This window comes from Diabrotica undecimpunctata, chromosome 5 (genome assembly GCF_040954645.1).
Source record: "Diabrotica undecimpunctata isolate CICGRU chromosome 5, icDiaUnde3, whole genome shotgun sequence".
NCBI classification, from domain to species: domain Eukaryota; kingdom Metazoa; phylum Arthropoda; class Insecta; order Coleoptera; family Chrysomelidae; genus Diabrotica; species Diabrotica undecimpunctata.
The window spans coordinates 118,984,854-119,010,049 of NC_092807.1; the positions used below are offsets into that span (position 1 = coordinate 118,984,854).

Consider the following 25,196-nt stretch of genomic DNA (forward strand, 5'->3'; position numbering starts at 1 on the left):
TCCAATGCTTTTTTCATAATTTCTTCCGAATAGAGATTAAATAGCATTGGTGACAGCACACATCCTTGTCTAACTCTTTTTTTAATTTGAATTTTATTTGTTGTGCTATTTTCGATGCGTGCGACTGCTTTCTGATTATAATACAGAGTAGATATTATTCTTATATCGCGAGTATCTAACTGTTTAGCTTCCAAGATCTCTAAAAGTTGGTCATGCTTGACGTTATCAAACGCCTTGTTGTAATCAATGAAACAAGCAAATACATCTTGATTCACATCCAAACACCTATGTGTTCAGATGTTAAAGGCAAATAATGCTTCACAAGTTCCATATCCCTCCCGGAATCCAAACTGAGTTTCTCCGATATCTTCTTCCAATTTTCTGTAAATTCTATTGTGAATTATTTGAGGAATATTTTTAAGGTGTGGCTCATCAGATCGATCGTGCGATGATCACTGCACTGCTTAGAATGTGCCTTCTTGGGAAGAGGGACAAACGTTGATCTTAGCCAGTCTTCAGGAATTATACTGTTTTCATAAATCTTGTTAAATAAGTATACTAACAAGTGGATTCGATCTTCGTCTATCAACTTTAGTATATCCGCTGGTAGCTCGTCTGGTCCTGGAGCTTTGCTATTCTTTGATGACTTCACCGCTTGCATTACTTCTTCTTCGCTTATTTCTGGCCCTGTCTCCTCTGGAAAATTATTACAAGGAGGCTGCCTTTGATCGTCAAATAGTTTTTCTATGTATGTCTGCCAATGTTTTAGTTTCTCCTCTGTTTCCATTATCATGTTCCCTTGTTGGTCTATAAGTACTGTCTGCTTCCTGTTTCTATTGTTGATCATTTCTTTAACTTTCTTGTGAAGATAGAACGAATCATATTTGGCTTCCAAGTTTTCAATCTCCTTACATTTGTCTTGTAACCATTGTTTTTTAGCGTCGCAGATTTTTCTTTTGATCTCCGTGTTAATTTGCTTATACTGTTCTTCATTTTTGCTTTACGATAATCTTCGAGAATTCATAAATAACAAAATTTCGTCACTCATCCATTCTTTCTGTTTCTTTGGTTTTTCTCTCTTCAGAATATTTTTAGCGGGCTCCAGCACGTTCTTTTTAATAATGGCCCAGTGTTTATTAATATCTAGTTCTGGTATCTTCTCTGTCTTTTCAAGTTTTTCAAGATTTGCCTGAATATTTGTTTCTACCTGATGTTTAATTGTTTCATCATTTAAACGATTGATATCTATTACTTGTTTGGGCTTAGGTGTTTGTACTCTTTTAAGTTTTATTCGGAATTGTGCCACTACTGGATTGTGGTCTGACCCTATATCTGCTCCTGGATACGTTTTCACAGATTCGATTGTGTTTTTATATCTGTTGTTTATGGTTATATAATCTATTTGATTTCGTATAATATGGTCTTTAGTGTCTCGAGGAGATTCCACGTGTATACTCGTCTTCTTGGTAGTTGATAAAATGTGTTTTTAATTATAAAATTATTTTCCTGGCAAAATTCCAACAGCCGATCGCCTCTTTCATTTCTTTGGCCGAGACCATATTTTCCAACCCATTTACCACATTCTTCTTTCCCAATTTTCGCATTTCAATCTCCCATTATTATTGTAATGTCTCTAGATTGAGCAATTTTTAGTGTTTGTTCAATGGTTTTATAAAATTCTTCTGTGTCTTCTTCGCTACTCTCCGCTGTAGGAGCATATATTTGAACTATATTTAGTTTTCCCTAAATGGTTGACAGTTGTAGAAATATAACTATATCTGACACTGGTACAAAGTTTATAATCGACTTACTTATTTATTATTTACACATAGCATTTTGGCTACTATTACAAATGGCATTTTATTTACAAATAGGATTTTTGCAAGAAAATTAAGTTTCCAAAGAAGAAAAATAAATAGCTTATAATTGTTTATTACATACGAAAAATTCCTACATGTCATAAATGTTCAAAATACAAAAAAGAGGTATATTTAAAGGGTACAGGGAAAAAACAGATAGGTATGCCATTTCTTTTCACAAGTGAGTAAATTGAATTTTAATGTTCAAAACCAATTATTTTTATTTTAAAAAGGGACTATAAACAGTAGTTTACATAAAACATAAATTAACATTATTATAAAGTATTATAATTGCAGTTTTTTGGTTTACAAAAACTAAAATCAGCCTTACTGTAAAAAATCTGCATCATTTACGGATTTGCAGGAAGAAAAGCAGCAATGTCACCTAAAACAGACACAAACCAGCCGTTTTTATTTTTGAACCAAAAAAGGAAATTAATGGATTTTTTAATGTTCATTTATTTATGAACATATAAATAATTTAAACTTACTGCTAGAGAATTATAGCCAGAATGGTCGCCAATAATCGAAACGAATAGGCATCAAAAGACGAAAAAGTTAGAGATGAGCTAGGTTTTAGAAAAATGTCACTGCTTTTGGACTGCAAAAGGCTGAACAGGCAGCAAAAGGCTGAACAGGCAGCAAAAGTTCTCTACATCTTAAAGCTGAGTTTTGGTTAAACTGTTTTCATATTAATACAGATAGTACTGGTCCATTGTATGTTAAATAGTAGTAGATAATGCTGCTATATTATCTACTACTTTTCCAAAATCCAGTAATATGTTTTGCGACATACTTACTATAACAAACGGCAAAGGTCTGGAACAGGAATGCCTGATGGCTTCTTTAAACTTTTCCGGGACCTCAAAGGGGCTCTTCAAATTCCACAATCTTACATTTTTGTCACACTTCAAATAGGAATGTCCTCTTATCACATAGGAATGTTCCCCTGTTTTACTTACATACTAATACACAGGAGTACCATCCGAGTGGTCATTATAAAAATCATCAAATTCAAAATCTTTGTTGTAGGAAACTGGTAAAATACAATCTTCTCTTTCACCTACATTGGAATCGTTGTCATCATACTCAATGTCTGAATCACTAGCACTACTCTGTATCGTCTTTATTTCTATTTCCAACTTGCGTTCTAAAAACTCGCTCATTTTAAATTAATTGCGTTTACTAATTCCTATCGCAACATATAAACGGTACAAGCTCCTACTAAATTTTACAAAACAAAGAATTGAAGCTTAAGATCCGCACGACAACTGAAATTCTAATTAATTGATGGATTCGACCGTTACTTGATGGAAATTCATATGTAACAATAAAACACTGAAAACTTTGTTTTCAAAACTTCCGCAAAATTTATTTTTAACTCTTATCGCTACAGCTGTTTCGGCTGATTGCCTTTCTCAAGTGATCTATTTTTGTCATGCGTTTACACTTCATAGTCTCCAATGAAATAAATTGAGGAGGGAAGAACTGTTTGTCTCAAGTTGGTCATTCAGAATTATATCTGTTTTTTAATTTGTTGATTTCCATAGAATCTAACAAAGATAGCTTAAGGCCTTTATTTTGAATGTGAAGAATTTTAAATTCGTCATTAAAAGAATGATTATGATCTAGAAGGTGAAGTACGTATGTAGAATCTGTCTTTCTATTATTAAAAGCCCTTTTATGTTCTGCTATTCGTTTATTAAAATTTCAACCAGTTTGACCGATGTAAGTTTTTGGGCAGTCGCCACATTTAAGTTTGTACACACCACTGTGTAAGTGTTTTTTATTTTCGCTCTTGTTGTTTTTAATATATTTGCCTAGGTTGTTATTTGTTCTGAAAGCTGGTGTTATTCCTTTCTCTTTTATGTGTTTGGCTATTTTTGTTAATATTTTGCCTGTATATGTAATCGAGCAGAAGGTACTGGGTTTTTTCTCTGGTGGTGGAAATATTTATTTCAGGGCTTTCTTGTGTAGTTTTTGATTTAACATTTTATTAATTGTTTGTTCGTTGTATCCATTGTTTACTGCTATTTGCTTAATGATATTTAATTCTGTCTCAAAATTGTATTTTGACATCGGAATTTCTGTTAATCTATGTAACATACTACGATAGGCTGCCAGTTTATGTTGTGTGGGATGGGATGATGAATTGTGAATAGTCAGGTCAGTATCGGTAAGTTTATGAAATATGGAGAAGTTATGTTTGTTTTTAAGTCTGATAATTTTTAAATCTAAAAAATTTATGAATTGATTTTGTTCTGTTTCTATTGTAAATTCAATATGACTATGAAGTGAATTAATATATGTATAGTATGTTTCACAGGAACTAACAGGCAACTCGACCAATTTTTATCGATATATTATAGGAAAATATATTAAAAACAACAAGAGCCAACATAAAAAACACCTACACAGTGGTGTGTACAAACTTAAATGTGACGACTGCCCAAAAACTTCCCAAAATCAGTCAAACTGGTTGAAATTTTAATAAACGAATAGCAGAACATGAAAGGGCTTTTATTAATAGAAAGACAGATTCTAAATACGCACTTTACCTTCTAGATCATAATCTTTCTTTTAATGACAAATTTAAAATTCTTCACATTCAAAATAAAGGCCTTAAGCTATCCTTATGAGAGCCGTCTTTTTAACATTAAATAATTGAAAAAAAAAATTTGGAACACGGAATAAATATGTTACAGGGGAATACGTATTAGGTGGACATTTTTAACCATCCTTGAGCGTTTGATGATTAATAAAATATTTAATAATCAAAAACACATCTTTTACAATAAAATAACAGTTTTATACTTTGCGTAACGATTTTGTATATACCAAATATTAGTTCATATAAAAAAAAATTCTGTTGATTGACTACTACATTCCATTTATTATTTAAATTCTTTACCAATAAAAAATGTATAATTACTTCCAATGCTTTTAGTTAAACTGCTTATTATTGGTTTTCGAAGTTGCAAGTCTTATATAAATTAAGGTAGAAATAAATCAAGCAAACAAGAATCAACAGAATTCTATAAACTATTTGGTATAAATAGTCAATTAAAGGTTTTGAAATTGCCAATAACTAAACTAAGCAAGTTCGACTACTGTCCGCTACGTTTCTTTCGTCTAACTTTTTGTCTAAAAATAAACCTTTGAAATAAAACAGAAAATTACTGAGCTTTTATATAGTTCTTAAAAGTTTAAATCGGATATTTCTAACTTTAGACAGTTTAAGAAACAAAGAATTATATTTCATTAACTTTCCTTCGGAAGCAAAATAAGTTACTGGAAACACTTGATATAGAGTAATAAATTTTTGAAAGGAATATAAGAAACCTTTCTTGTTTTTTCATTAATGAAATAATTATTATCTTGTGTATAGTACAAGTCAAATAACCTATTTGGTTAAATCTTCAGCAAATGTAAGATTTAAGGTAAAATAAATTAAGTTGTTGTATATATATATATATATATATATATATATATATATATATATATATATATATAGCATCGAGAAAAGGAGTACGACCGTCAATCCAATATAAATTAAAGATCACTCAGAAGAGTGGTGGGTTTTTTCGGTCAAAAGGTGGAGAAAAAAGACAAAGTTGATGGCTACTTCATCTATTTATTGAAGAAGTTTCGCTTTCTTAATCAGAAAGCGTCATGAGTTCATCTAAAAAGAACAATATGAAAAAACCACACAAGCATGGAAAAGTTGTTACATGTGTTACCTTAAAAAGATATGTAGCAGTCAGTGATATTAAAGTTGTAAAGGCGCTTCAGTAAATGGACATTATACGATTACGATGTATAAACAATAAATTGAACTAAATATAGTTAACAATTTATTCAAACTAAGCACGGCAAACAAAACATGTGGTTTTTTTTATATAAACATGTATAAGTAAAAAAAACATTGAAAAAGAGAATGAAGAACTAAGAAAATCATAGATGCTATTCCAACAATATAGCAATAGTTATGATTTAATTTAAACTTTAGGTAGCATTATTATAGTAATTAATATTGAAATTGAATAATTTAATGTATAATGAAATTACCACTCCTGGATTCTTGAATGCTGCCGGTAAAATGGCGTTTAATTAAGACAAACGCGCCAACAACGTAAAAAGACAGTAAACCTTGAGGTCATTAATTATGACAGAACAACAAGGTGAAATACCAACCCTAATAATAGAGCGGTTTATTTAAATGATAAGATGAGTTTGGGTGACAACCTGCTTGTAAGGAACCAATAAATGAAAGGAAAGGTGGTTAATAACACCAAATTTCTCCCATTTATCGGCTAAGAAAAAACAAACAAACAAGTGAGGTCAAACCAAAAACTCATATATAAATCGTCAACGTTGTGGCTGGTTAATCAGCCGCAGGTGAAGATCAATTACAATTTCCAACAATCCAAGGTTCATACACTTGGAGCTGCAAATGATAAAGGATTCTATGAATCACATCAATTATATAACTGTATTGAACTATTTGATTAAAAACAGTTAATACAAATCTTTGTATACGCAACACGAGACTAGGTCAAAAGTAATGCAAGTTGCATAAGTGCCAGTTAATATAAGTAAGAAATATTTCTTATATTCTATTTTATATTTAAATTTATTTTATATGTTAATATATTATATGTGTGTATATGCAACGAGTGACTGTCAAAAGTTACATAAGTTTAAGGTAATATAAGTAAGAAATATTTCTTTGTTTTTTTATTTTATTTAAATTAATTTTAATATTTTTATATGTATTTAAATTATTTAATAAGAAAATATGGTAAACCTGTACACCTTAAATGACAATGATAAAGTAAATAGCTTATTAAGCCTAATTCTGCAATATTAAAGCATGATATATTTGGCTCAAGTTACTGATGTCTGTTCTGATTAAGAAAGCGAAACGTCTTCAATAAATAGATGAAGTAGCCATCAACTTTGTCTTTTTTCTCCACCTTTTGACCGAAAAAACCCACCACTCTCTGAGTGATCCTTAATATATATATATATATATATATATATATATATATATATATATATATATATATATATATATATATATATATATGTATATATATATATATATATATATATATGTATATATATATATATATATATATATATATATATATATATATATATATATAGAAAGTCAAAGGCAGTAACGGGTTACTGGTAAACAACAGACAGTTGAGGATAACCGGGAACGACAAAATACTAAGGAAGCAATAAAAAACGAGTGCTTCTAAGTGAGTGTCTTTTATTAAGAGTCAAGCTTTCGCCACATAATTTTAGGCTTCATCAGATTTTGCTGTAATGGAAAAACATTCTTTACAATATCATAATTAGATGTTACTTTAATCTTTTGGAAAAAAGATTAAAGTAACAAAAAAAAATTTCTTCAATTACAGTACCCCGTTGGTCTTTATATGCTGATCCCCAAATCTAATTATATGCGTTTAGGTCTCCCAAGATGATTCGTGGAGTAGGAATTTGTTTAAAAAGATCCTCTCGTTCGTTTCTGGATATTACTGTTTCAGGATGTAGATATATATTGCAAAGGTTTATATTAGTTTTTCCAATGACGGTGACAGCAATGGCCTCTAAGTTAGTATTTAGAGGTATTCTTATCGAGTCATATGAATTATTAATTAAAATTGATACACCAGCACTTGCAATGTTTTGGTTGGGCCTTATTTGGTTGTGACACAAATAGTTTCTTAAGTTTATATTTTGATTTTGTTTAAAATTGGTCTCTTGTAAACATACAAAATCTGGATTTTGTTCTGAAAGAATGATCTGTAGCATAGGTAAATTATTGTAATAGCCGTTGATATTCCACTGTATTAATTTATTGCACTCTATTTTATTAAATAAATTTATTTAATGATTGGTTTGTGAGCAGTCACTGTCTGTATCGGATACTAGATCGTGTGGGATTTGAAACTGTAAGTGTTTTAGAAGAATTTTTCTTAATTTGGTATTTCGTGTCTTTGTAGATCTATCTTGAGTATAGGGATATATTTTGTTTAACATATCGATGAGAGCTGTAAAGTTGTTTGTATAATTTTCAACGGTAGTAAGTGGATCGGGTGAATTCTTTATGTTGTCGAATAGGTCTTTTATCTGAAAATAGCTTAAAATAAATGGTGGTGACTGCTGGTTTATGAATGCTTCTAGAGATTTACCTTTATTTTGTTTTTTCTTAGGATTAAATAGTATTTCTGCTGGACTGGTAAACTTCGGTTTATTAGTGGTATCATTGGAAGGCGGAGAAGGAGTTAAGGTATCGTCAATAGTTCTTTTTGAACTGTTCTGTAAAGATTCGATTTTCATATGTAAGGTGGTTGTTTCGTTCGCAGTTTGTTTTATATTTAGTTGATTTTCTGTAGTTGGGGTGTCTGTTTGACTTGAAGTAGATGTCGGTGTGATGGTTGATATTTCTGGAGGGCTACATGTTGAGATTTCTTCTGATGTGGTTGGAGAAGTAGGATTTGGATTTGGATTGATAGGGTTTTTGCAGTAAGTTGCCGTATGCCCATTTTGTTTAGGTTAGATTGCCGCTTGATAAAAAGATTCTATATGAAGTATTATCATAATTAATTAAAAACGATTCTGGAATTGTGAGATCTGTTGGGCTGATAAAGATTTGTCTCCTAAAGCTCATTATATGATTAAATTCGGGTAACGGTGCACCAATTTTTAAACAGGACATTGTAGATAGAATAACAAGCCCCATGGATTCAAGTTCTTTAATTAATACATCATGAGGAATGAATGGGCAAACATTAGAGAGAATGATTCTTTCGGAGGGAGTTATATACCGTCGAGCTTGTATAATCTGGTTATTAATTTCAATTTTGCCGTTATTTTCATTCATGAATTTTTCTAAGATATTTTCAGATGATAAATATAAACATATTCTACTGTTTGATAATCTAGAGCAGAATAGTATATTTTTTGGATGGATGATTTCTCCCAGGGGGAGGAGGTAATCTTGTATTTTCGCATCTTTAATGGAATTAAAAATGATAGCTTGCCGTTTTAACGGAAATTTTTGTTGTGTTAGTGCGGTAGAGTAACTTCTTTGTGTAGAATTATCCATTTGAGAATTGCCTGGTAAATTTATTTCATCGATTTGCGACATATTCGTTGATGTTTAAACATTCCTCAAGACGGACCTGTCCGCCGCCGGAAAAGAATCGGCCGGAGATACAGGTCAATGGTAATTAAATGTTTTTGTTTATCGTCAAGCAAATATGGATATGAAAATTTTCAATAATGTTAAATACGTACTAATTATATATTTTCGGTGAAATTTACAGTAAAACTGTACTTACAGACTAGCAAAAGTGAGTTCAGTTGATCACTAATAACTTCACAAAGCGTAGTTAAATTTTGAAAACTTGTTCTTACTTAATTTATACTATTTTGGAGAGCCAAAAATAAACACACCGTTCAGATATACTATCACGACAGGATTTTTTCAACCATTTGTTCTTCGTATGGAATTGATGAAAATTAATTTTGCAAAATATAATTTACAATATCAGATGTATCAATACTTACAGTTTCTCCAATAGCTTGCATTGTTTAGGTTAATTTACCTGAATTTGTTTACACTTTAACTAAAAAAACTTCTAATATATCATTAAACCCTTTAACCGGTAACTATTTAAGGCAGACGTAACGTATGACAGTATTACTTTATGAAATAAAGTATAAATATTATATGAAATAACATTTCATCCCGCGCTCGCAAGTTACAGTTCGCGATCAATCATCAATCCAAATGAAGCATCGGCAAATTTTAATTTGCCGTACTTGATAATTAAAGTCATATGGAAACAAATTTATGTTTGGTTGCTCACCAACTAATATTCCGTTGATGTTTACATGTAAATCGCCAAGCTTAAGATCGGCTTGCCGAAACCCCGAAACGTGTCTTTTTAAGAATTCACAGGCGGATGTATGTCTCCGATTTAGGATCATTAATTTGAAAATTGTTTTACGCAGGGATCACTTCACGCTCAGATTGGACTAATTATTTTAAAAACCATGAATAAAATTTAGGTCGGTCTAATTTTTTTAAAAACCATGAATAAAATTTAGTCTTTATTATCTCACAGATACTTTTTATATTTCACAGAAACAAATGACATCAACTCATTAGCTGTCACAATTAATTATTGAAATACTGATTAAATTAAATAGTAAAAAAAATCTATAATATCTATAAAGCTGTGGGTCGGCACTGTGGACCATGACCGGCCGCCACTGTGAAGGTTTATGCCAGTATTAGCTTTAAGAATGGTAAATATTGCTGTACATAAGTTGATAACTATATCGTTGATGTATAAAAAGAATAATATTGGTCACAAAACTGGACCTAACCAGGATTGTTTTGAAGGAGAAATGTTGACAGTGTTTAAAGTGACAGGAAGAAGTTAACATTATCATACGCTTATTTGATAGTATTAAAAACATAGGATGCACGCCAGATAAATGATAAAACAGTTTTCTAGTACCTGTGTACAAAATTAAAGGAGAAGTGTTCAAAGGGAACGAAAGATAATGCAAGATGCGGTTATCAGAGTGCTTTATCGGAGTCCCGGTTATCAGAGTTAAGTAACAAAAAAGTTATTTAAAGAGGTGAGTATTTAATTAATGGATGTTTTTGGTTAGGGATGTCATCGGTTAAGACGGTTATTTTGGGGTAATTTTCACCATCGCTTGAATAATGGTCATCTTTTGTTAGAAATTGACGATTTTCTCCACTATTCTAAAATTTAATCCAGTTCCTGATAGGAGTTCTCTGTTATTTTTATTTAATCACTTCGTATAAATAATATTTAAAAATATTCTTTAAATCTTTCCAACTAAATTTATAACAAGCTAATTATAAGTACGCTACGATGGATTATTGATATGCATATGGATTATTTATTTTCTCTAATAAATACACGTATGAAAGTGTAAGACTAACACATTTTAGTCAAGTAATAATTCTATTTTCCAATTAATTATAAAACTTGTGAATTTAAATCGATCAAAACCGAAAGTTCTACAAAACTTTAGGCATTAATTTTCATACGGATTACAAACTAATTAGTTACGTACATCGCAACCCTTGTATGATGAAGTCAAGACCATCTTTTAAGGAAAATCCCTTATAACCCGAATTTTCCTTCTCTGGATAAGGAGATACTTCATCTATTCCAATAATTACAGTTGGTCTCCATCTTTCGACAAATCCTCGTGGAATACCCAGCTCATTTAGAGTTTTCGGCAACTCCGACGGATGTACAAGTTGAATAGTAAATGAACCGAATATTGAGGAGGAAAACTGGGGTGAAACTTAACATTAAAAATCGATGCTTGCTGGGGGTGTATATCATAAATCTGATCTGCTAGTTTGCATACTTGCATAAAAAGCTTCTTGTGAAATCTGAATTTTAAATTTTGATTCAAGTCAATATGTTTTTTTTGTTTTTGGCTCTTCCAATCAATTTGAGATATATTTCTTAGCGAAAACAAAAAATATACTTTTTACCTATATACAGGGTGGCTATACAATTTTCCGCAAATTACAGATTTTTTGGTGCATATTGGTACATTATTGTATACAGAGAAAATCATTTGGGTTGTAGTTTATACATTTCCCATTAATTATTCTTAAATTGTAATTATTTTATTAAGAGCGCTGTCAAAAATTTCAGCTCAGAATAAAAAGTGATTTTTGTTGGTTTATGTCAACTAAAAAACTTAAACTCAAAAACTGGTGTAATACTAAGAGTGATATTAAAGTGATTTTTTTACTAGAAAGAAGAATAATTATTGTAAGCACAGTTTTTATTTGGGTAGTTCCTGTAAACCATTTGAAACATATCGCTATGACGTAAACAAAGGATCCATTTTTATTTTTGAAAGTCAATAAGTCAAATTCATTGACAAAAATCAGTAGCGGCTCTTACTATACTTGCCAATAAAAACAATAAAAATTTAAAATGGTTAGTAAATTAAAAGCTAACATAGCAGAAACCAAACAATTATTAACCTTCAGGTGCAGGTCAGGTTATCAGCTACGATAATTTGAGACATATTTTTATAGAACAGAACTATATATATATATATATATATATATATATATATATATATATATATATATATATATATATATTTATATATATATATATATGTATATATATATATATATATATATATATATATATATATGTATATATATATATATATATATATATATATATATATATATATATATATATATATATATATATATATATAACAATTTATTGTAGTGGTGTATCGGGTATGCGGTCTGTTATTTAAAAAAAAAAACTCTTTTTTCTTTTATTTCTCTATATTTCGCTGATTTTTTGTCAGCTTCATCAGGAGACAACTAAAATATGGTTAAAATTTGTATAAATAAAAGGTGAGAATAAACAATGAGTTACTTACAGTTTTAGAGTTTAAAATATTTAAAAATGTTATAAAACAAAAACAAACAAGAAACAATTAAAACACAATAAAATTACACATTAAAAATATACAGGGTGATTTAAAATATAATTGTAAACAGAAAAATTATTTTAACATACTAAGAATATTACAGTAGATATTGCTCAACTGCCCCGTGTCTGCCTTGTTGTTTACTGCATATGTTTCTCTATTGATATGACACATTTCTAAAAACAATCTTTTTTTTTAATTATTTTCTTGCTGTAGAACCCTGACATTTGAGTAGTCAAATTGATGCCCAGTTTTTAAGTAATGGTCAACTGCCGCACATGTATTCTTCTTGTATGTGCAGTCACTTTTTTGCTGTGTGACCCTTTGTTTTAGCCATTGGGAAGTTTGGCCAACATAACAGCTCTGGCAATCCAAACAAGGCAGTTTGTAGATAACATAAGTTTTATTTACAGTTCGTGTCTTGTCTTTTACTTTAGAAAACAGTTGTCGGTTTTCTAATAAATTATATTGGACAATTTTAATGTTTTTAAATTGTTTAAATAAACTAGTCACAGAAGGTGTTAACTATTTTATTAATAGTAGTTTTTATATTGGATTGTTTGTACTGCTCCGATATCAGTGGGACCGTCAAAAATGTCTGAGTTAAATATCAATTTTTTAAGGATATGTTTTGGGTATCGATTATTTTCAAATATGTTTAACAGCAAATTTAAGTTGCCTTTTGTGTGTTGGCTTTTGATATCAATCTATCAATATTTTGTTTTGTTCAGTTCTTATTAATTTGGTGTCCAGAAATGATATCGAACAATCATTTTCAATCTCTAAAGTAAATTTAAAATGTTTGTTAAAATTATTGAAAATGTTCAAGGTATTTTGAATTTGTGAAGTAGAAACAGAACATATAAGATCGTCTACAAATTTTTTAATGAAGAGTAAAGGGAAAGGTAATTGTGGAATAATGACATCCAGCAAATGGTCCAAAATTATGATTGCTATTATGGGGCTGAGCCATAGGTGCTCCAAATATTTGTCGATAGAATTTATCATTAAATCTAAAATAGGTGTCCTCAAAAACATAATTCAGAAGTATTAAAAAACTATCGTTAGAAATTGTTGTTTAAATTTTGAATGAGATTCCATTTTGACTGTATTATATTACTGACCAGATCTATTGGTATATTACATCATGGTACATGGTATAGTACATCTAACGAAATTAAAACTTAATCTTTCGGTAAAATCAACTCTCTGACATCATTAACAAATGAAAATGTATCCTTTGCATTATAGTTGTTCACTTCGTCAAAAGCGTCTTTAAGAATGTTAGCAAGGAATTTTAATAAGCCATAAGTCACCGAATTTATAGAACTTACAATAGGTCTAAGTGGATAACCTTCTTTATGGATTTTTGGTAAGCAGTAAAGTTTCGGACAAGATGCATTGTATATAGTCAGTTTTTTGGCAAATTCTTGATTTATTTCTAGGTTATTCCTCATAGCTTTAATAAGTTCATTATAAGAAAATTTTATCGTAATAGTTGGATCTCTTTTTAGCTGAAGATATGTAATTTTATCATTTAATAAGACTTCTGTTTTTTCAATATATTCGGTTTTATTCATTGCTACTGTACATCCGCCCTTATCTGATTGTAAAATATAAAGATCTGGATGTGATTTTAAGAATTGGTAAGTTTCTTTAAATATTTTATTTAAAACACTAGAATGTTCTTTGTTGGCATGCTTTAAGTAGTTCGTAATGTCATTAGTAGTAGTAGTAGTATGAACTACTTAAATCATTCCAACAAAGAACATTCTAGTGTTTTAAATAAAATATTTAAAGAAACTCAACAATTCTTTTTTTATATCATATAAGTGCGAAATATTTAATAACATAATAAAAAAGTGGTAAAAAAGAGGATAATAAATTTTGCTAATAACTATGTGGTTTTTATTAAGATTTTTGCATTGAAGTATGGCAGGGACTGTGCGAGGTCACCAATTTTTGTCATAGGTTTCTCTCATGTTTTAAATTACGTAATCAAAGAAATCAAAATATTTCTGTATGCAATTTACAAATATTAAAACAAGTTTAGTTTGTGTTTTGCTTTTATTCCTGCAAAATAGATGTGTCTTCTACTATTGATGTAATTAATATTACACCAAAAACGATGCGCAATTAATCTAATATTTGCAAAATGTTAAAGAACAATTGAAGTGTAACAAGCCTCAGCGTAAATGCACATGGATCAGCTCAGATGGCAGTGTCAAAAATGAATTAGATTATATCATAACAAACAGAAAATAAATAATCAAAGACATGAAAGTGCTCAAAAAATTTTCAACAGAAAGCGACCACAGATTAATCCGAGCTAAGATACTATTAAATATCCAATTAGAAAGAACAAAGATGATCTTAAAAACAAGAAAAAAGAAATGAATTCTCTCAGAAAACAACGACCTCTACGAAGATACACTAACCAGACTTATACAAGACATGCAAGACGAAATAAAAGATGTAGATCAAGGAAATGATGGCATAATGAAAGCTCTAAAAGAAACGGAAGTGCTGCCCGACCTTTCTAATCAGAAAAGAAAAACTAAGCCAAATACCTGTCCTGTTCTTTGAACAGGATCTTGAAAGATACAAAAAATGCCAACAAAACACCAAAAACAGTTTTTTCTACTAAAGATCTTGAGTTATAATTGTTTAAAGGTTGTATTCGTATGCGTTTAGTAACATTTCCAAGTCATTTTAACGCAAGTTTTTTTTTAAACAAAGGGCTTAAAAAAAAGAATTAACATACTTGTAGATTGTATCACTTTGTAGTTTTTAAAACAAACTAAAAAATATATTCTAGTACATTTTTATTACCTATTGATTAATTAAAGTATTTATAGTTAATCCGATTTGCAGATTAGAGTTGGAATAGAAATTTATATGAAAGTCTGTTATATGCAATCACCATCAATGATAATCGTATTTTATAATTAACTATATTAACCAAGTGAAACAAATATTCAATCAGCATCATGATAATAACGGCTGTTAGGATTACCCAAATATAAACGGCTTCATACATTAAGTAAATTACTTTGCGTTATCACAGTAAAATGCAAATATTTTTCAATCTGCTTCATTTTTGCATATTATAAAAGACGTGATGAAAAACATGTTTCTCTTGTAAAATATGTTTTTTATTAGTTTAAGGGAATTTTATTTATATACTACTCTTTAAAAATGTATATTTACCTATACATATATTATAACAGATCACGATATTGTTTTATTGACCAAACAACACAATGGCAATCGCTGTAACATGTTACACGTTTCCACCTCTATATTCATTTCGCAGCAGGTACGAATTGTCGTAATTGTCACATTGACATTAAAAATTTCAGTCGCAGTTCTGAAAAAATAAACAAATAATTAATAAAATGCCTTTTAAATTGTATACCGTCCAAGAAAAAGTGCAAGTTGTAACATGGTACTTTCAGGGTCATTTGATACGCGAATTAATTGTTTTATTTATTGTTGCCTTCGAAAATAGAACATCACCAAATATTACCACAGTTAAAAATACCATTAAACACTTTCAAACTTCGGAATGTGTAAACAGTTGTAATAACTGTAGACCTGTCGATGGGGAGCGTCAAAACAGGGATAGGTATCCATATTTGTGCTTTTGTGGAAGCTAGTGAACCCTGCAATAGTGTACAAATTGCTAGAGAAGTTAACGTGAATGCTGGAACTGTTCAGCGAGTTCTCAAAAGAATGGATATCACTGTTTTAAGATACAATCAATACAAGAACTGTTTCCGGAAGATAACTTTGGGCGGATGGAGTTTTGTAAATTTATGTTAAATAAATAGAAAAAAAATGTACACTTTTTAAAAAATATTTAATTTTCTGACGAATCTTTATTTTCATTACATAAAAAACACAATCCATCCGTTGCAAGGTATTATTCACGGAAAAATAAGCACCTCAGTGTTGCAGTGCGAACGCAGGATCCGCAAAAGTTAAATGTTTGGACTGGGATGTTAGGCGACAATTTTGTCGGTCCATTTTTTATCGAGGAAAATCTAAACGAGCCCAAATATTTACAACTTTTACAGAATGAGATCATTCCGACAGTTGGACGCCTTCCCGTAAATTTTCAGGAGGTTTATTTCCAACAGGATGGGTGTTCGGCTCACAACGAAAGGACCCAGAAAACCCCAGCAAGTACAGACCTATCTTGCTGTTGTGTCACAACAGGGATACAACAACAGTTAATACGAGGGACTGATACTCGCCAGAATAGAAAAAAATGTCGACAAGCAGCTCATACCACAACAAGGAGGATTAAGCACCGGTCAAGTCGTTCGTACTAACAGAACACATTGAAGAGGGCTTTGAAGAAAAACTTATAATAAGGGCAGCTTTCGTAGATTTGACAGCAGCCTATGACGCCGTAAGGCACAAAATATTGCTTCTCAAATTATACGACATTCTCAATGACCACCATCTGGGTAAGGTCGTATATTCCTTACTGCAACACATACAGTTTTTCGTTATACTGGAGGGTAAAGTAAGAAGGTGGAGAGTTCAAAAAATGGCCTCCCACAGGGAAATATTTTAGCATATATACACAAACGATCAACTTACGACGACCGAAACCGAGCACTTCCTCTATGCTGACGATCGTGCAATATATTCTCAAGAAAATAGTTTTGAAAAAGTGGAGAAGAAACTCGAAACTGCCTTAAAAACAATGACAGCGTACTACCTGCAGAATTCACTGAGACCCAATCCCTCTAAAACCCACGTCTGCGCTTTCCACCTTCGCGCAAAGAAAGCCAAGCGAAAACTCCAAATTGCGTGGAATTTGGACCTAAAACACTAGGACGTGCTTATGTACAAACGATTTTTATCCTGATTTTTTTCTTCTTTCTTGTCTTATGTAAGCTTTGTCCATAAAATTTGTTCAATTTTCAGTGACAATAAAGCATATTACTTATTTACTTACTTATTTATTTGTATTGCTATTAAGGCTAAAAAATAACCAAAAAATTAGTTTTAGAGTATTATAATAAATATACTCTAGAGATAGGATTGCAATAAATCTTAATTCCTATTTTTTGTTCAGCGTTACCTACCTAAACCTTTACAATCTCCTATGCAAAAAAATCACTATATGCGTCTTTATTTCACTAAAAGAATATTTGTAAGAGTTGATTTCTATCCATATCCAGACAGGTTTAGTATTGCACCTAAGATCAAAGCGAGTGCGTGCCGTCTTTAACGAAAGTGACTTTTTTGGAAGTATAATGTTACGAAAATTATGGCGTATAAAACTGTAAATATATTATGCCTAATTCTTTTTTTATTCGAGTCATTTCGGCGCTCAGTTGCAAGACTTGTTTACCTGCCAGCAGAAACCTCTAGTTCCTTCGCCGAAAGACCTGTTCACCTGAATTATGAGGAGTCACCCGCGACTCGAAATTTCCAGGCAGGCCGAATAAAACCAGCATGGGTAACTTTCTCGGCGCATCGACTCATCGCCAGAACTTCGAAGAATAACGGCATTTTATATTTATTGGAGGAATTCTGTTGTATGGAATTCTGTACAGCCTCTAATCGCAATTCGATTAGAGGCTGTATATAAATAAAAAGTGATAATTTTTTTCATTATTATGTACACTTTAACCATGTTTAACATGTTACACTGTAACCGTATAGGTAGAGTTAAAATATTAAATAATGAAGAAATCTCACTTTGTTTCGCGAAGAATTAGTTGCATATACATATAATAAACTTTAGTACATTTTTTTATTGTAAATAGAATTGAGTCTGCATCGAAATAAATATAAAGCTATTATAAATGTGGCAATGTTAAATTTCTAATAATAAATAATATTTTAGTTTATTATGGAGGGGAAAGCAAACCAACCACCAACAAAATACAAAAGATATGCAAAAAGATATCGAAAAATATTAGATTTGATGAATAATGCAGTAAGAGTAGCCAGTAACATATTCAGCCCAGATGTGTTGCCTGTAGAACAACAGGTAGATTAAAATATAGTACGACCTTAACACTGTAATTGGTATAACAGGTAACATAATACTAATTTTTGATTACAGGGTACTGACACAGTACAAGGTCCTATCAATCAAAACATTTCTCATTGTAGAACCCTGGTGGAAGATGTAGATGTAAGTGTAGTAATAATTTGATAACAGAAAAAAGTTAATACATTTACTTACAGTAACAGTGTGATAGTTTATCAACGCTGATGGTATTTATTTTATCGTTTTAGGATAATAACATAATAGACACTCCAGTCAATCAAAATATCTCCGCTGATAATATACCCAAAGTACCAGATGTTGATGAAAATGTAAGAATACTATGATTTTACAAAGTACTTTACCTAATATTCTAACCGATTTGATCTGTATATTTTATTTGTGCATAATACTAAAAGAGTGGAAGGTAGTAGCGGTCCAGATCTTTCCGTAATAAGCCATTTCCATGTAAGTATATGCATAACACCACGCATCAAAACGTAAGCTAGAATGCTTGGATTATTTACTTTTTTATTCCAGGTAGAAAACGAAGCGAATGGAAAAGCAAAGCGCATACCTACATGTCATCTATCGGAGTCACAGCTTTTAATGTTTTGTTATCTTAACTTTGGTGTTAACCAACCCAAATCCGTATTAAACGAAATCCAGTTTATGCAATATCGCCAATTAATTCCGATGAAACTGACGTAGATCAAGTGACTCTGACCCAACTTATGATATAAAAAATGACACTGTCAAAAGAAAACAACGTCACTTATTATTATCTAGGTCAGGCGATATGTCAACAACTCGGCGATTAACAAACCAATCCACCCTTCGTCAGTGTACCTGCTCCAGAGACAGCGATGCTACGGATACGTCATCTGATGCGTAACAAGCAATTAAAAACAATAAGGCAAAAAAATGTAAACGCCGACCTATCAAATGGAAGAAAAACTACAAGGTCAAGGTTACATACCGGTCAAGGTTATACATCAAATTTCAATAAAATATACAAAGAAGGTAGAAGCGTTAAGCCTCTATATCCTCATAGCCTCAATATCAAAATATTAATATTCGAATGCTAAAAATCCAAGCCATGCTTATAAAGCAAATTCTTTAAAAGTCAATGGTACAAAACTAGAGTCTGCAAAAAATTTTTCCTTAACACATTGGATGTGTCAGAAAAAGTCGTTTGTACCGCTTTAGCAAAATCGAATTGTAACGGAATATTGGCAAAGGCCATGCTTGGTCGTAATAATTATCATTCCACCCTCAGCGCTGTGTTAATGAACGATATTAAAAAGCATATCAACTCGATTCCACGTATTGAGTCCCACTATGTAAGAGCTACTACAAAGCGTGAATATATAGATGGTAGCAAGACTGTAGCTAAACTATATCGAGATTTTAAAATACAACATCATCATTCAATCTTCGCTTATCCACTGCTGGACATAGATCTCCCTCATAATTTTCCATCTATTTCGATCTTGCGCCTCTTGCATCCAATTCCTATGACAACGTTTTAGATCGTCAGTCCAACGTGTTGGTGGACGACCTCTACTTCGGTAGGCATCATCTCTTGGTCTCCATTCCAGTATCCGCTTTGTCCATCTATTGTCTGTCATTCGAGCCACGTGACCTGCCCAGTTCCATTTTAGTGTTGCTACTCTCTCTACTGCATCAGCCACTCCTGTTCTTTGTCGTAGCTGGCGATTTGGGATCTTGTCTCGTAGTGAAACGCCCAACATAGCACGCTCCATCGCCCTTTGACACACACGGATCTTTTGAACTGTTCTCCTTGTCATGGTCAACGTTTCGGCACCGTAAGTTAACACTAGCAAAACACACTGATTAAACGTTTTTCTTTTAAGGCATATTGGTATATCAGACTAAAATACAACAATCATCTTAAAATAAGGAATCAATGAGTTACCATAACTAATATAATGTATTGGTCAACCAGTTCAACATTTCTTTCTTCTCGTGGAAAAAAAGACCAATATAATCTTTGTGTCGCATTTAACAACGCAGATCTAGCAACTAAACTTAAAATTAAAGACACATATTATAACGTACATCAGTGAGAACAAGTAAAATGTCGAAAGTAAAAGGACGCTGATAGGTTTAATATAAACCCAAATCGTAAAGTTGTAGTTTATGATCTTCATATTCATCTAAATATTCAAACGAATTGTTACTATTTAACACAGATCCAACAAGGACATTCAAAAAAATCTTGTATTATCGAAAAAAAAATGTGGGATCAAATGAGTTAAATCCCGTTGTCGCTTAGATTTTTTAAAATGCAGTGTCTCAAGTTCTCTCAAAAGCTTGGCTTGTATCAAAGAATGTTGAAATCAGTTTTTGGTTGTTGTAAAAACCTCATTAATTGAGGTTTTTAAGTAACGTCGATCTGCCTCTTCGAAAGTCACTTTAATAAGGTGAAAGAAGATTATTGTTTTTCAAGTACCATATGAGACAATGGTTTAAATTTTTTTCCAAGATTTGACACATACTACAGGTAAGCGAGATGGGGCGGTAAGAAGTAGGCTTATATTTACGTTTATTTGGCTTGATGATGGGAATTATTATTGCTTGGCCTGGGACCAAAAGTCAGGGAATTTATGTTTTAGAAAATAAATATTAAACAAATCCAGTAAAACTAGTTTAGCTGTAAATGGAAAGTTTTTATGATGGTATGTCATTTGGTCCATTCGAGGTATTTTTTTATCAGAAATATAGTATCAGAAATAGCAAATTCTAATTCTTAAAGAGTTACGGCGATTTTTAACAGATCATTGATATTGTTTATGGTGATAATAGAGGATTCTATAGTTTTCTTGTAGTTTTCTTTCCAGTAGTTGGAACAAGCTGTAAGTAGTTTTTTAAGAGATTTGGAATTTATCATGCCTAACCAACACGTCTTATCTTACTTATTTAATAAAAAAAAAAAAAAAATACTTATTATAAAAATTTTGTATCGCTAAGTAATTAATATTAGCTAAATATTATTAAAGAATTTGACATGCATGAGACATGCAACTAAAATTCTTTTATATATATAGTAAGTTAGTCGTTTCTCAAAATTGGCGCAGTTGTTTATTTTGGGGAAATCCTAAAAAGATTCATATTAATAATCGCCCTATAGAAAAGCTACTTCCGAAAGATCCTTGGAGAATTTATTTGAGACGTCATGACAATGGAAATACGAAAGTCGATTTACCGGATTTCAATTTCGATTATGAATTTTTCCGCCTTATCAATATTTTTTTTGCAAATCCAGGTTCAATAACAGAAGCTTCAGTAATGAATAATCTACGCTGTTAAAATGAAAAAGAAATCTTAGATAAGGTAAGAAAACAGAAAATATGTGAATTGTTATAATTAAAAGAGCTGTGGGTATGACGTGAGGAAAATATTTTATTTTCTTACAATATAGGTAGATACATAAAAACGGTATCTCTTTTCTGTAATAGTTGTGCTGGGCAGAATAAAAACAGGTCTATGTTAGGAATGTTTTACACGGTTCTTAAAAAATCTAAAAACATCCCTAGAGTGAAAATTGTTTTTTTTTTCTTCCTGGACACACATACATGCCTGTAGATGCAGTCCATGCCACAATCGAATTGTTGGTAATCGCACTGTTTGGGCATCTTCTGAATGACCTACAAATCTTTATTGCACAAGACATTACAGAAAACCACTGATGGATACAAATTTCAAATAAGTCGACTTAGTAGTGGGATTCTACAGTATTCACTGCCTTCCCTCGCTCAACCGTTTCCATCTCTCTCTGTTGTTCCATTCTCTATCGTTTAGGCCTCTCTTACTCATGGTGTCGTCTACTTCGTTCCTCCATGATTTTCGGGGTCGTCCTCTTTTTCTCCTTCCTATGGGACTCCATTCGGTTATTCTCTTTATCCATCTGCTGTCACTAGTTCTTCTTACATGTCCATACCACTTTAGACTTTTTTGTTCTATGTATGTTAGTATGTCTGTTTCTATTGATGTTCTTTGCTTTATTTCGTCATTACTTCTCCTATCCATTCTTGCTACTCTACAGCATCTTCGCAGGCATTCCATCTCTGTTGCTACTATCATACTGCTGTTTTTTTTTTGTTTATGATCCAATTTTCAGCCCCATATGTTATAATACTTCGCACTAATGTTTTATAAATCTGTGTGTTTGTCTTCATTTTTAGATATCTATCCCACCATACTGAGTTGAGTTGTCGGATTGCTGTTCTTGTTTGTCCTAATATTTGTGTAATTTCTTTCTCTGTTGTTGCCTTTTTCGTGATTATAAACCCCAAGTATTTGAATTTATCCTTTCCTTTGATTGTTACGTTGTCATCAATCTGTAGATATTCTATGTCTTCTTCACTTGTAGATAGGTACTCCGTTTTCGCGAGGTTAATATCTAGGCCAGCCTTGGTATGTACTTCTGGTAGTTTCTTTATAATGTAGCTGAGGTCGTCTTGGTCTTGTGCAATCACTACTTGATCGTCTGCAAAGCTTAACGTATATAGGTATTCGTTCCGTATTGGTACTCACATGCCTTCGCATTTTCTTTTCCATGGCTTTCCTTAAGTATATTTTAAATAGGGTTGGAGATGTGGAACAACCCTGCAGGAGCCCTTTTGTTGTGGTGAACTCTCCTATGATTCTTGTTCTCATTTTAATGGACACTTTATTTTCTTTATACAGAGCTTTTGTAGCTTCTATAAGTTCCGTCTGTATTTCTAATTTGTACATTGTCTCCCATAGTTTTGACCTTGGTACAGAGTCATACGCCTTTCTCAGGTCTACAAATGCCAAATGTATATCTCTATTTTTTGCTTTTTTTCTTTTCCAAGAGTTGGTCCAGTGTGTATATGTGGTCTATGCATGATCTTGCTGCTGTGAAGGGTGTCAGTAATTTACTGCAATTAGCTAAAGTATTTAACTATTTATAAAGATAACTTACCTTAACATAAAACTCCGATTTTCATCTAATGCAGCCACTTTCTCCTTCTTCTTGATGTGCCTATCCGTTACGAATGTTGGCCATCATCATGGCAATCTTTATCTTATCTGCAGCAGCGCGGAAAAGCTGCACAGATGTATTGAACCAGATTCTGAGGTTCTTTAACCAAGATGTTCTTCTTCTTCCTGGACCTCGTTTTCCAAATATTTTTTCTTGCAGGATGGCTTGAAGGAGAGTATATCTGGATTTATTTCGCATAATATGTCCGAAGAACTGTAACTTTCGAGATTTGATGGTGGTCAGTACTTCTCGATTCTTAATAATTCTTCTGAGGACCTCCACACTTGTGAAGAAATGCTTCCAGGTTTCTGCACATATCTTCGTTCAAGGTCCACGATTCAACACCATAAAAAAGTACAGAGAAGACGTAGCATCGCAGCATTCTTACTTTTGTATCAAGAGAGAGGTTGTGACTGAAGAAGGCCCCCATCCGATTGAAGGTATATCTAGCTTTTCCGATGCGTGCTCTAATCTCCTGGTTGTTGGTCCATTCTTCATTTATTATATATATTACTCTTTTTACAGGGGATTGGTTGACGTAGAGTTGACCTTCTGTTATTCTTTTCTTGCTAATTATCATAAGCTTTGTCTTCTTAACGTTTATATTGAGTCCATATTGTTGACTGTAATACGTGATTTTGTTCATAAGACCTTGTAGGTCTTCTAAGTTGTCCGCAAATACTATGGTGTCATCTGCATATCTGATGTCGTTTAGTCGGTAACCATTTAGTAGAATACCTTTTTCAGTTTCGTGCAAAGCTTCGATAAATATTCTTTTAGAGTACATATTGAAGATTAGAGGAGATAAAATACAGCCTTGCCTCACTCTACGCATGATTTTCACATAGTCAGTATGTTCACCTTTAACTCTGAGATTTGTGCCACTTTATGACTGATAAAAAATCCTTACCGTTTACTTTACTTATTATTTTTTTGCAGGCACACGATCAAAAATTGCCATAGATAAACTAGGAATGCTGTATAGCCATTGTCAGTTTCGGCTGCTAATTTTAATAACCTTATGGACCTATGTCGGAAACATGTCACGCTATAGCTAGCAGTTTGTGCAGGAGGATGAACAGTTAATTTATCAAAGTGAAATTTTTGATACATTGCGACAAGCTACAACCAAAATTTACAAAGACAATGTCTGACAAAATGTCGTATGTCACATAATTTAATAAAATAATGTTAGATTTCAGTTGTTTTTTCTTAAATTTAGAATGTTTTTTATATACTAATTTATAGTAGTTTAAACATTTTAATTGTATTAGACAAAAAGTTGCTAGAAGAAAAAGTCGTCTCCTGAAAAATGTGCGTTTTGTTGCTTACGATGTTTTGTAAAAAACCCATCGAATATTATTTGATAATTAATATCAAAGTAGTCCTGGTTTATGCAAATTTCACAACCCAAAACCTTCTAAACTAGTGTCTTTTATTAAACTGCACAAACCTGATCACACTTATGAGACTTTTAGTCTCTTTTTATACAGCTCCGCCAGACATACTTTTAAAAGAACTAAAGAGATATAATAAACACTATCACAGAACGCACTTAATTTTACCTTACATAACCGTAAAAATGCAATAAAACTAGTTAATAAAATACAGTTATTTCAATTACCTAATACCACCAGATTAATTTCATTTAAAGTAAAAAAGCTTTTTTTAAATATTCCTCCTACAGAAAGTGTTGTTCTAGTAAAGTCCTTTTAGACCATAATATTTTACATATCCA

At 31.6% G+C, this 25,196-nt stretch overlaps 1 protein-coding gene across 1 annotated transcript in view; it reads left to right on the plus strand.

The window, feature by feature from the left end:
• LOC140440756 (uncharacterized) overlaps window positions 1–24,612 on the plus strand; it is a 54,962-nt gene extending 30,350 nt beyond the window's left edge. Inside the window, exons 2-5 of the mRNA XM_072531126.1 lie at window positions 18,280–18,426; window positions 18,502–18,573; window positions 18,678–18,758; window positions 24,398–24,612. Coding sequence (XP_072387227.1) covers window positions 18,286–18,426; window positions 18,502–18,573; window positions 18,678–18,758; window positions 24,398–24,421 — 318 coding nt within the window. The 5' untranslated portion in view covers window positions 18,280–18,285 and the 3' untranslated portion in view covers window positions 24,422–24,612. The remainder of the gene's footprint in view (window positions 1–18,279; window positions 18,427–18,501; window positions 18,574–18,677; window positions 18,759–24,397) is intronic.
• The last annotated feature ends 584 nt before the right edge of the window (window positions 24,613–25,196 follow it).